Raw genomic sequence first — 14,273 nt, 5'->3', positions numbered from 1 at the left:
TGACAACTCATTTGTGATCTGAGAAAAGCACTGCATGCACTCTGTGCTCCTGTGTGCACTTTATGAACATTGTGTTGCATCCACACATACTATTAACAATGTCTATGGTTCTCAAACAAGCATTTTAATTCTGTATTATACAACAACTAGACATCTTTCAAGCAAATTTTCAATTTAATAACAAATAACTATTTTCAAAGAGGAAATAATACTTTTATAAATATTTTTCCCTGACACATAAAAATGTGACAACTTCTCTCTTACCACTGGCAGATGAAGTCTTCGAACTCTGGTGAGAATGTATCAGGAGGCAGTCTTGGTGCATCATCTTTCACAACTTGCTTCAATTGTTCAAATGGTGTACCCCATGTTTTATAGGGAAATTTGCCTGTGGCAAGTTCAATAAGAGAGATGCCTAGGCTCCAAACATCAGAGCGAATATCATACTGTGAAGGATTGCCTGTAGGGTCAATGCGCTCTGGCTGCAAACGAAAAATAATATTTATTTATGCGTGCAGAAAACCTAAGGGAATTTGCACTCTTACATTTGCACACAAATGAACTTATTACTAATACGAAAGTCTGTATTATATACACCCACAATAAAGATACAAAATAACGTCTATATAGATTCTGTATTCTTGTTTAAGGTATAAAGCGACGTTTTCTAGGCATAAACGTCCTTTACAAGCAGCCCACAGCCATCAGATACGAATTTGAGAGTACCCACAAATTCAAAAATAAATTATAAGTTTACTTTACCGGACAATTCTACATATTACATGAATATTCACGCGATTTGTTTACACTGGAAAAAATTATCCTTGTAGATCACACACTACAGTTATTCTTCAGTATAATCAGTAAATTCAGGTAACTGTATTCATGAACAGCACTTGCATAAACCAAATTTACTGTTTTAATTAGAGACTATGGGATGATACCATACAACCACCAGCTTTAACACTTCATGCTTGGAGGTCAAGGATATAATCTCATGCCAATCAAGTTCTTACCCTGGCAGTAACCGCATTGTTCCACACCACGCAAGATTCTCAATGCAGCAAGGGAAAGGGGAGTGGGGCTGCATGGGTAATTAGTGGAACTATCTGACTGACAGAATCTGAAATTTTCTTTTAACTGTTTACACTACACTACATGTGTTTTAAGTCATTATACACTCCTGGAAATGGAAAAAAGAACACATTGACACCGGTGCGTCAGATCCACCATACTTGCTCCGGACACTGCGAGAGGGCTGTACAAGCAATGATCACACGCACGGCACAGCGGACACACCAGGAACCGCGGTGTTGGCCGTCGAATGGCGCTAGCTGCGCAGCATTTGTGCACCGCCGCCGTCAGTGTCAGCCAGTTTGCCGTGGCATACGGAGCTCCATCGCAGTCTTTAACACTGGTAGCATGCCGCGACAGCGTGGACGTGAACCGTATGTGCAGTTGACGGACTTTGAGCGAGGGCGTATAGTGGGCATGCGGGAGGCCGGGTGGACGTACCGCCGAATTGCTCAACACGTGGGGCGTGAGGTCTCCACAGTACATCGATGTTGTCGCCAGTGGTCGGCGGAAGGTGCACGTGCCCGTCGACCTGGGACCGGACCGCAGCGACGCACGGATGCACGCCAAGACCGTAGGATCCTACGCAGTGCCATAGGGGACCGCACCGCCACTTCCCAGCAAATTAGGGACACTGTTGCTCCTGGGGTATCGGCGAGAACCATTCGCAACCGTTTCCATGAAGCTGGGCTACGGTTCCGCACACCGTTAGGCCGTCTTCCGCTCACGCCCCAACATCGTGCAGCCCGCCTCCACTGGTGTCGCGACAGGCGTGAATGGAGGGACGAATGGAGACGTGTCGTCTTCAGCGATGAGAGTCGCTTCTGCCTTGGTGCCAATGATGGTCGTATGCGTGTTTGGCGCCGTGCAGGTGAGCGCCACAATCAGGACTGCATACGACCGAGGCACACAGGGCCAACACCCAGCATCATGGTGTGGGGAGCGATCTCCTACACTGGCCGTACACCACTGGTGATCGTCGAGGGGACACTGAATAGTGCACGGTACATCCAAACCGTCATCGAACCCATCGTTCTACCATTCCTAGACCGGCAAGGGAACTTGCTGTTCCAACAGGACAATGCACGTCCGCATGTATCCCGTGCCACCCAACGTGCTCTAGAAGGTGTAAGTCAACTACCCTGGCCAGCAAGATCTCCGGATCTGTCCCCCATTGAGCATGTTTGGGACTGGATGAAGCGTCGTCTCACGCGGTCTGCACGTCCAGCACGAACGCTGGTCCAACTGAGGCGCCAGGTGGAAATGGCATGGCAAGCCGTTCCACAGGACTACATCCAGCATCTCTACGATCGTCTCCATGGGAGAATAGCAGCCTGCATTGCTGCGAAAGGTGGATATACACTGTACTAGTGCCGACATTGTGCATGCTCTGTTGCCTGTGTCTATGTGCCTGTGGTTCTGTCAGTGTGATCATGTGATGTATCTGACCCCAGGAATGAGTCAATAAAGTTTCCCCTTCCTGGGACAATGAATTCACGGTGTTCTTATTTCAATTTCCAGGAGTGTATCTCCACTCAAAAGAAATCGTCCATCAGAGTTGTTTGCTTTGTTTTACTTCGGAAAAAAGTAATTTTGATTTTATTCTATTTACTGAGAAAATTTAGGACACCATGAGATATGAGATGTGCCAGCTGTGGTGCTTTAAATAGAGATTATCAAATTTAGGCTAATTTGAATGAGATAACAGCAAATGAGGACACTAGAAACTTGTTTTGAGGTTAAAATATTTTCAAAATAAAACAAAATGGAAGTATTATGCAACAGAAATATTAATATTTGGTCCCTTTGCGCCTGTGCTGCAGTACTTCTGATGAACTCTGCACTTGCCCCCTATCTGACTAGCAACCAAAGCGGATATTGCTATCACACATTTCCATGTTCACACACTACAAAGAGCATTTTCAAGTAATCTCTGTGCCATGAAAGCATCAGATCACACAAATCAAACTAATGAGTGAATGACAAAAGAAATGTATTGGTCATTCCATGTGAAGTGGTCAGATTTTAGAACAATCCCCACCTTACCACCTCCGATTATGTTTATACAATGTGTCAAGTTCCCTAAACGTGTAATAGGTAATTAAAACAAATTCTTGGCTCTCACTATGCCATACTTGTCTTTAGGGGCTGCTTACATGAGAACTGTAGAAATTTCAGAAGAAGATGCAAAAGTTTTCATCATTCTTCAGGTGGTGCCTGTCACAAAATGGCTAACATACATCCCTGATAATTGGTATACTAGTTCAATATTGTGGGTTGTAAAAGGTTTAGAAGAATTCACTGCACCAAAAACATTCAAAGTTATCAGGAAGTTACACTGTAATGGAAAATGTTCAAAGGTCAGGTAGAATTATTTCCTGAAGTAATTGTAGAAAGCTCTGATTTGGGGTATTTGTTTTGGGGTGGTTTCTCTGTGGAAAACGTAAAATTTAGCTTTCAAGAATGGGATGTCCTTGAGATAAATGAAAGTTAGATTTTCCAGAAAATAAGACATAATTACTGCAAATTTCTTAAATTGTAAAATTTTGCATGTACATATTTTAGATAATTCTTGGTATATCTGAAAACATACCAAAACGGAATTAGTTATCCTATAGAGAAGGATGTGTAGCTTCTAATGAATGTTGAATTAACTGCATTAGGGGTGGTCCTCTTGACTGAAGTCACTAATAACCTAAATCTCAAGGCTAAAAATTTAGGAGTGCACTATGCTTTCAATGATCAAGGCCCAGCTATTTCTGAACACTAAATAAGGAACTGACAACTTATACAGTAAGGGTCATTGTACTCACAGCCATGTAGGGTTTACATCCTGCATCAATAGTCTTTGCAACTGAATCAACAAGGTAACCAGAAATTCCAAAGTCACACATTTTCACTTCGCCCTTCCTGTTGATTAAAATGTTTGATGGTTTTACATCACGATGAATCACACGCAGCTTTGAGTGCAGATAATGCAATGCACTAACAACCTAAATAAAAGGAAATAAACAAATTAGAAAACAACAAAACTAAAATGAATAGCAATAATGCTAAAGTATTTCACTTACACTAAAATGATTTATTAATTGTTTCTTGTGGAAGACATCATTCAGAAGCACTGAGTACACCATGCGCTGATCTCTGATCACGGGAAACTTTTCCAGCTAAGACTAGTATAAGAGAATTTATCGTTATGATGTCACCCACAGGTTGACAACTGTCTACCATCCACAGACAACTGGCCTCACAAGATACTTTCACAAGATGTTGGTGTAGATATTCTCTCAGTGTACATTGAAGTTATATGGAGAGGTTGGAATACAATAATGCCCATCAATGACACTAAAGGTGTAACGTTCTGATTCACCATCCTGCAGCCGAAATGACAACACTGGATATACTGCCCCCATTTCAACGGGGCAATACTCAGGATGACAATGTGAAACACCACATCATCAGGATCAAAGATAGATCCTGGACAGTCAGGAGAAGGACTGAATGCACTATAATGCTAAGCACCTGCCACTGAGGTACTGTCCAGGAGACTTGGTATGGATTTGTTCACTAGTATGGACTGTGGAATTTTCCATGACAGCCATCTAAGGTTATGACCCTTCATCAAGAAGACAAAAGTGCAAAGAGATCACCCATGACCTCAGTATGAGGCCCTATTATAGTCCTGATGAGCATACTAATGATGGTGGCATCTTGTTTAAGGAAACTGACAGCTCATCCAACAATCACAAAGATTCGATGGGAGGGACTACATTTGATGCTACCCATAGTGAAGAGGATGTGACAAGCCTCAAATGCAAGTATCTTACAGCAGCGCCACATAGAGGAAACTGAAGTGATCTAGATCTAGGATGCTGTAGTCAGTTCCAGAGAGAACTTCTGAAACATTGGGTCACTGCTTCTCCAGAAGGAGCAGCAATGCCACGAGTTGTGCTGCATGGAATGTTCGAGTAATGGTTAGTGTCACTGGCTGGCACGCTGCAAGTTGCCAGTTCAAATCCAATCCTGAGCAATTACTTGTTATTTAGCATTTATCATTTGTTGAAGGTACCCAAAATTTCTTGTGTTTGTAATGTTTGCATATTTTGGAATATTTTATGTTTCTATAAATAACAGTGGTGTATGTCCAGGAGGTAGTGCTGTTTTGTCTGAATATTTGCATCCATAATAAAGGTGCTTTAAGAGCTAAGTGCTGTACTTAACATTGATGACCCAGTTTTCTGATTTGGATGCGACTGTGGTTACGACATGACAACATACCGAAGTTCAGCTAATTTATGCTGCTCATAAGCTATTTAGTGTCTTAGCAGTATAAATCTGTAAATGTTTTTAGGATGACAATGATCTTTAGTTAAAGAACAATTAGGCAATTATGTAGTAATATATTGAGAATATGCGAAGATCCCAAGAGCCCGGATGGAATTACTATTCTGGAACTGAAAAGGCAGTTTCATTTGAAAGAAGTAATTCACTTGTTAACAAAATTATAACATCACACTTTTCTGTTTTGTGGGGCCATAGTGACTATTCATCGAAATTCAAACACATTATCAACCCTTGAAACAGATGCTTCACTCCCTATCATATGTGGGATTTGGGGCTGACACTCCTCTAAGGCTAATGAGACCGATTGCTTGAAATTCAACTGGATCACCTCAGACAAATAGCACAAATGCTTCACCTTATGAAAACCACTCCATGACCAACACCAATTTTAATCATGTCCAAATTAAGCAATATTTCATTCACTGCCTCACCTCCATAGTGAATCCATTTTTTGTTCACAAAATGAAATGAACGTTTTTATATGCCTCAGACGTCAAAAACCATTTGGTCCATGAGGAGGTTGATATGTCAGCCAATGCTAAAGTCTGCCCACATCTTCAATCAACCTCCACAGTACTCTGACATATACTATAACCATCTGGGGCTGTTTTGAATGCTTTCTGGATGTAAATGCAATTGTCTTCACACTCAAGTCTTAGTATTAACTTATGATACAAGACTTGGATACTTCATTTGCTACCTCTTATTGTGAATGAAGAGTTTCTACCAGTGCAAACTACACTACACATTTCAGCAAATTGTATGGATGCCAAATGCATATTTTGCTGTGGAATTTAATAACATTTCTTCCAAGAGAATGCCCTTTGGTTGTTCATATACACTTCTGCCCTGTATGCAACAACAGTGTGAACAAAGGAGTAGTATATTTGTAACTTGGTTGTTTTTGAAAGTAGACAACTCTTAAATACCTAAAAGTTCAAATACTGTTATAGGCTTTGTTTCCTGCTTTTATCTTTTCTTCAATCCATTGTTTCATTATTATCACTGATCAATAATGGGAGCAACTGACAACTTTGAAACATTTATTAGATGCCTTCAGGTCATGTGGTGGTTTTTCGGCCATACAATCAGTCATTACGATGTATTCTGTCTTGTTTTCATTTACAGCAAGTCCAATTTTGGCTTCTTGTAGCATAATGACTTCAGGCAGGGGGTTACCTTCATAGTCTCCAATGTTATTGAACTTAGCATATGAAGAGTCCGGGGGGAAAAACCTGATAAGTCCAAAATTCCAAAATTTTGGTTTTTTTTCATAATTTAATAGACCAGCCAGTGTAGTTTCAGCTGGTTTTACAGAACTGGTCAAAAACTTGACGAGTCAAGATATATTCTGATATCTTTTAAGCATATGCAGGCAAAAAACTTAAGTCCATGCAAAATGGGAATATCCTGACAACCCCAGAGAATGCAACAATAAAATTTTATGACAATGATTCCCAGCCTGCGCAGGTTTGTTTTCACTAATGTTATCGTCATTTTATCATTGTTGCGTATAAGTTGACAATTGTTGTTAGCTTTGTGGAGCTAGTGAAGGAAGTTAGATCTAGCATTCTTTTCTGTATGTGTAAAATGAATAAAGAACACAGTGACTCATCTACTTGCGAAGAAAACATAGAATGTCATCAAAGAAACTGACAAAGAAAAGGAAGAAGTATGGTCACATTAGAGATGCCGTCAAATGTTTAAAATTGCAGTCATTTGAAACAGGAGAACCATGTAAAGTGCAAAAACAATTGTTTTGATATTGTCAGTGATGAAAATAAAAGGAATATTATTAATAACATGAACCACTTTCAAAATCACTAACTAAACCTCTGTTGAAGTGGTTTAATCACAGTGGTCCCTGTACAGTGCAGGCGTCTTACAAGGGAACCTCCCCATCGCACCCCCCCCCCAGATTTAGTTATGACTTGGCACAGTGGATAGGCCTTGCAGAACACACACACTAAACTTATTACAGTGAACAGAGACGTCAATGAACGAACGGACAGATCATAACTTTGCAAAAATTAAGAAAGTAAACTTTTCAATTTAGGGAAGACTTGAACCAAGGACCTTTCGTTCCGCAGCTGCTCACGCTACCCACGGGACCACGGCGCTCCTGAGTTCACACTATCCTTTATGTTGCCTATCTTGCGCATGGGCTATTCAGTTTGTATATTTTGCTTATTTTTTCATAGTTCCACACAACTTCTTCCTGTTTTCTCGATTGATCTATATTCAGTTTTTCAAGGCCTATCCACTGTGCCAACTTATAACTAAATCTGAGGGAGGTGCGATGGGGAAGTTCCCTTGTTAGAAGATAAGAGCAGGAAGCAAAGTTTCGTGATGCATCATATAAATTCAGTGTTTGTATTACCATTAATGGAAGTGTCCAAGAAGTACATGTGTGCAAGCAAGCATTTATGTCATTACATAAAATAAAGAAGGGCAGTGTAGATCATTTACTGAAGAAACTTAAATCCGGAGATCAACCTCTACGAGACAGCCAAGGGAAAAACAGATTCCACCCACAGGCTTTGAAAGATGAAACATGTGCAATAATAACAGGGCACATTAAATCATTTAAAGGTCGTAACAGCCACTACAGTTTGACAAAGTCAGAAAAAATTTATCTACCAGAATCTTTGAATATTTAAAAAAAAATGTTCCATATGTTCAAGGAGACGTATCAGGATCAGAACATACCGCACTATATTCAATTCAGATTTCAATATAAGTTTTGGATATCCACGATCTGATACTTGTGGCTCCTCTGAGGAGTATCCAGCCAAGAAGAAAAATGTGGAGAAGGAACAGACTTTAACATCATCTGTTGAAAATAAAGTAAGGCTTCATTCCGAACTTCGATCCAATGAAACAGCCCATGAATTGCATCTCAGAAAACAAAAAGTGTTCTACGACAGGAAAAAAAGTCAAAGATGGAATGTCAAAAAATCCATCAAAGGTTGCACTTAACAATGAACTTTCCTTGTCCAAATATGATGACAAATGAAGTTTATAATAAACAACAGCTTTCTGTCTTTATATTCAATGTTCATGTTTTGGCAACAGGGGACAGCTATTTTTACATGTATCCAGAGAGCACAGGCCGAAAAGGAGCAGACGAAGTTTCATCATTCCTTCATCATTTTGCGCGCAATTTTCTAAATCCAGAAGTCAGACATCTGGAGATCTTCTGCGACTTCAGCAGAGGGCAAAACAAGAATGCCACTGTGTTCAGATTCCTTCACCATCTGCTGATACAGAAAAACCGATTGGACTATGTAAAGATGACATTCCCCATATGAGGTCATCCGTACCTCGAATGTGATAAAAATGTTGGTATGATAGACCAAACTCAGGAATGTCAAATTCCAAAGGACTGGTGTCAGGTTTTACACAATTCACGCACACACCCTTCGCCTTTTGTCATCATTGATGTTGAGGAGAAACCAGAGATAATCAAATGCTGGACAGAGCATTTGGATAATACAATATACAAGAAGAAACTCCCTTTCCAGTCCAGGCCAATAAGAGAATTGGAAGTCACACGAGCCGGCTGGTATAGCTGAGCGGTTCTAAGCAGTTCAGTCTGGAACCGCACGACCACTATGGTCACAGGTTTGAATCCTGCCTTGGGCATGGATTTGTGTGATGTTCTTAGGTTAGTTAGGTTTAAGTAGTTCCAAGTCTAGGGTACTGATGACCTCAGACGTAAAGTCCCATAGTGCTCAGAGCCATTTGAACCATTTTTGGAAGTCACACGACACCATGCAGCACTGGTACAGTATAGAGGAAGCTACAATGGAGCATATGAGCAAGCTTCATTACTTCTTTGTGGAAAGAAAGGGTAAGATTCCAGCCTGAAAGAAGACAAGTTCAGCCTACCCTCCGCTAAATATGAAGGTACAGTAATTCTTTTACAGCAATATGATTTGAAAGTTTTTTTTATTTATGGAAATAAGTATTTTTTAGTATTAGGCATATAGCTATTTAAATTAAGAGATTCTGATTTTTTGCAGGTGATCTTAAAATATCTGCTGCAAAATACAGAGATTTACAAGACTTGAAAAGATTTAGCCGTAGTGAAGTGCAAGTGTATTTTGATCGTCTTTTGCATTAATCCACCATCGAAAAAGTGCAGGACCATTTATAGAAGAATATTAAATGATTATATGAGATAATTTGTTGTAACACGAATTTGAAATCTTGTAGTTACCTACAGTATGTTATGGACTTGTCATTTTTCCTCTGTATGGCCTGCCTTTGTAATAAAAATGCACCATATTATTGTAAATCCTATTCAGATGTGTATAATTGCTGCAGTACTCTTTCTCTGTAAGATACATTAAGGTCTAAAACAAAAATGAAGCACATAACTTGAAAAACTAAAATTTTATGAGTCTTAAAACTTTAAATTTCATCTCCTGAAAGAAATAAGAATTGTGACTTCTCAGGTTTTTCCGCTGGACTATTCATATGTTAAAATTCAGGAGTAAGTAGGAAACACAATTTTGTTTCCTCCAAAAAAATTCCTGCCCTGAGATACAGGCCTCCAAAGATGACACTGCAAACATCATTTTGAAGATGCGAATATTGGAAAAAAATTTTAAATGCTGTATCTGTACAAATCTAGATATTTTGTTAGAGTTTTTTTATTTGAGTGATAACTGCTTTATGATTACAATGGTATGCTCCATTTAGACATACCTGTCGAAGTTCTTTTACTGTCACCTTTTGAATTTTTTATAATTTACAGAAAATTTTTTTAATGCCAATCCAGAAAAGTTAGAGTTTTTTCTGTTGATTAGTACTATGTAGTATTATATTCTCTGTAAAGGAGAGCTACTTTTAAGTTGGACAGGTTTAATATTTTTTTTTTTTTTTTTAAAAAAAAAAGAGTATGTCTTCACGGAAGTTGTTTCTTACTAATTTCTTTGTTACAATGTTTGTTTCTACTGTCTTTGTTGCAGTTACTTCTTTTCACTTTCATTGTTGCAGATATTTCGTACACTTTGTTGTAGTTTCTTGTCAGTTTCTTTGTCTGGGTTGTTCATTGCGGGTTTCTGTATTGTAGCCATTCAGTGCCGATTTGTTTAGTGAAGAGGCTTCTAAGAAATCTGAGACCATCCAGCGAGTTTTGTGTTTTTGTGAGGAATTTGCCAGTTGGCACAGTTGCAGTGTGTTTTGTGAAACAGATTGTTTGAAATGTCTTCTGACCGGGGCTACAGGACAGTGAAGTGTGCTGACTATTTACATATCCACAGAAGAGTGATATATAATACAAACAAAAAAACAGACTTTGTTCGGGTTGGAAATAAGTGTTCTCATTTGAAGACTCTGAATTAAATACCCATAATCAGTCAACTCAGAGGTAGGTGTTAGTCCTGTTAAGAAACCGTGGTCAGTAAAGTCAAGTCATAAGCTCTGTGTGTTGAAGACAGTGCAGAGAAATTACTAAAGCTATGGATGAATACACTACAGTAAAACTGACTACACTCTTCAAAGTAGAAATTCCATCTTCAGAAGAAAATGAACCAAAGCATTCTTGCACCTCTTGCCACAAATTTTTCACAAATATCAACTCAGCTGTTGAATATTGTGCATCCTACAGTTAAAAGGTGCAAGTTTTAACTATTATTCCAGAGGTATTTTCAAAGAACACAATTTTGAAACACATTCTATCAGTATCAAAGTACATGGCAAACAAATCAAGAAATGTGAGGTCTGTAAAAGGAATCTTTGGAAGACCAGATTCCTATTATTGTCATTCTGCAAATGCAGCTCACGTTCAAATAGTGCAGTCAGTTTATCTGGAAGACAAATGGGACTGCTCTCACCAGAGCACCAACAAAAAGACACTAATAACTGTAACAGTTGATAGTCAAAAAGTTGTGAAAGTGAAGAAGTACATGACTCGCAATATTAAAGAAACTTTTGCAATTTATAAGAGCAACTATAGAACTTCAGATATTAGAAGATCAAAATTTTGTGTACTACGACCTAAGTGGGTATTTCCACACACACACCTAGAGAAAATTTTTTGTGTGTGTACTGTGCTAATTTTGAAATTTGTGTGGTAATTTTGAAGAACTCACTGGAGCAAGTGACCAACACTGATTGGGCGTGTGAAGTCATTAGTAGTTTGTGACGCAAAGAGGGAGACTTGTTTGTTTCACAAATGTAGTGCTGGAGAGACTTGTTTGTTTCAAGAATGTGGTGACTGTCTTGGAAAGGGAAGACTGTCTTTACAGACACTTGGCCTGGAAGACATAGCAGATAACTCTGCAGAAATTATATATGCAGCATGGGAGGAAAATAAACTAATTAAGAAAACTGTTGCCTTTGACAGTTTCATTGATCAACTTGCAAATGGTCAGTGAAAGCAGTAACACACCAGCATCTGAAGAAATTGCAACAACAGCACATTGCAGAAGTGAAAGGGTGTGTACAGGCTGAAGAACTACGTTTAGTGCTTCACTGTGATTTTGCTGAGAACAGGTCTGCAATTCTGCCACAAGAAGTACAAGGTTATCTTTGGAGTAATGACCAGGTTTCAATTTTTTAAAGGAGTGACTGACATTTTCAAAACAAGACCCCAAGCGTTGCAGTTACAGGTGATGACACACGACATGACTCGGCACATGCTTTGCTAAAAATGCGCAAAATTCAACTGCAAACAGAGGCAGAGAAGATCATTATTTCTCATGGAGCTCCTAATCATTTTAAAAATCATTACCAGCTGTTTGAATTGAGTTAAGTCGCTTGTGCTAACTGACTGGGTGTACGGTGCCACTGGTCACAAAAAGGAGCCTTGTGATGGTGTAGGAGGCCTGCTGAAGCACCATGCTACAAAACATAATCTTTCAAGACCAAATACAACTGCAATTCAGAATGCTGAGGATTTTACAAGAGTCGTAAAATCTTACACATCCACAGACCTCATGCTTTTGTACAAAGAGGAAATCGAAGAATTTCGTGAGCAGGAAAAAGAAGAATGGTCCAAACAAGCTCCTGTGAAAGGAATTCAGAAGACATTTTTGGACTCACAGTGATGGGCAAACTCATATTGCATGCACTTTAAAGACCAAGAAAGAAGAAATTTCGTTCATTTGGCCAACATCTCAGAAACAGCAGGATAATATTCTGATTCACAACCTGAGAAGGGGGATGTTTGTGGTGCATGTGTATGACTGGTGGATTTCAGAGATTATAGACACCAGTTAAACGAAATTGTAGTGAACTTTATGCTACCATGGGTATCAGCTGCTGGATATAGGTTTCCAGCTGAAGGACAGCAACAATGCTATCAGTACCCAATTCCTGCTCACAATGTTTTGAAGACTATAATTGCTCCAGTTCGTAATGGTTCAATAGGACAGCATCACTCTATATCAAAGGAAGATACTGAAGCAGTGGAACACATTTTCAGTTCATTGACTGGCTAATTTCAGTACAAAACAGAGTGCACAGAAGTTGTATAAATTGAAACCTTTGAGTCTTGGGACCTTTCACAAATACATTTAGGAACCACTTAAAATGCTTTAAAAATGAGTCCCTTACTCATCTTTCAAAACTAAAATTATGTTAAATAAGGCTAGGTTTTGATTTTTTATGAGCCTGTCATGTGATAATGTGGTAGTAAAAGAGGTTTTATGTACGACAAAAAATTCGATTGTTTATAAAACCTGTTCAACCTAAAAGTGGAAGCTCTCCTTTTCAGTGAATGTAGAACCATATACTACGAATCAACAGAAAAAAAATAAAAAAAATAAAAAAAATCAAAATTTTATTGATTTGCATTTTTAAAAATTTTCCATAAATTATAAAAAAGTTCGGAACACTATAGTAAAAGAACTTTACAATAAAATATCTAGAACTGTCCCAGAGACACAGCATTTAAAAAATTTTTCCAAAATTCGCATCTTCAAAATGGTATGCGCAGTGTTACCTTTGGAGGGCTGTAACTCAGAGCAGAATGTTTTTGGAGGAAACAAAAAAATGTGTGTTCCTTGGAGAAGAAATAAAAACTCAGGTTCGTCGACGACATTGTAATTATGTCAGAGACAGAAAAGGACCTGGAAGAGCAGCTGAACGGAATGGACAGTGTCTTGATAGGAGGATGTAAGATGAACATCAACAAAAGAAAAACAAGGATAATGGAACGTAGTCAAATTAAATCAGATGATGCTGAGGGAATTAGATTAGGAAATGAGTCACTTAAAGTAGTAAAGGAGTTTTGCTGTTTGGGGAGCAAAATAACTGATGATGGTTGAAGTAGAGAGGATATAAAATGTAGACTGGCAATGGCAAGGAAAGCGCTTCTGAAGAAGAGAAATTTGTTAACATGGAGTATAGATTTATGTGCCAGTAAGTCGTTTCTGAAAGTATTTGTATGGAAGTGAAACGTGGACAATAAATAGTTTGGACAAGAAGAGAATGGAAGCTTTCAAAATGTGGTGCTACAGAAGAATGCCGAAGACTAAATGAGTAGATCACATAACTAATGAGGAGGTATTGAATAGAATTGGAAAGAAGAGAAATTTGTGGTACAACTTGACAAGAAGGGATCGGTTGGAAGAGCATATTCTGAGGCATCAAGGGATCACAAATTTAGCATTGGAGGGCAGCGTGGAGGGTAAAAATCGTAGAGGGAGACCAAGAGATGAATACACTAAGCAGATTCGGAAGGATGTAGGCTGCAGTAGGTACTGGGAGATGAAGAAGCTTGCACAGGATAGATTAGCATGGAGAGCTGCATCAAACCAGTCTCTGGACTGAAGACAACAAGAACAACAACAACAACAACAACAACAACAAGCCTTTGGTTTCCATTATTTCATAAATGTGTC

General features: G+C 38.9%; 1 protein-coding gene across 2 annotated transcripts in view; it reads right to left on the bottom strand.

Annotated features, from left to right (window-relative positions):
• Positions 1 to 14,273, bottom strand: part of LOC126457956 (dual specificity mitogen-activated protein kinase kinase 6) — a 54,715-nt gene that overhangs the window by 1,366 nt on the left and 39,076 nt on the right. For both annotated transcript variants that reach the window (XM_050094689.1, XM_050094690.1), the window contains 2 exons: positions 3,888 to 4,067; positions 265 to 482 (listed from right to left, as the gene is read on the bottom strand). In XM_050094689.1, the coding sequence (XP_049950646.1) occupies positions 265 to 482; positions 3,888 to 4,067 (398 nt within the window). The remainder of the gene's footprint in view (positions 1 to 264; positions 483 to 3,887; positions 4,068 to 14,273) is intronic.

Source organism: Schistocerca serialis, chromosome 2 (genome assembly GCF_023864345.2).
Source record: "Schistocerca serialis cubense isolate TAMUIC-IGC-003099 chromosome 2, iqSchSeri2.2, whole genome shotgun sequence".
Taxonomy (NCBI): Eukaryota; Metazoa; Arthropoda; class Insecta; order Orthoptera; family Acrididae; genus Schistocerca; species Schistocerca serialis.
Note: the sequence above shows the minus strand (reverse complement) of the source record. Positions and strands in the feature narration are given on the sequence as shown.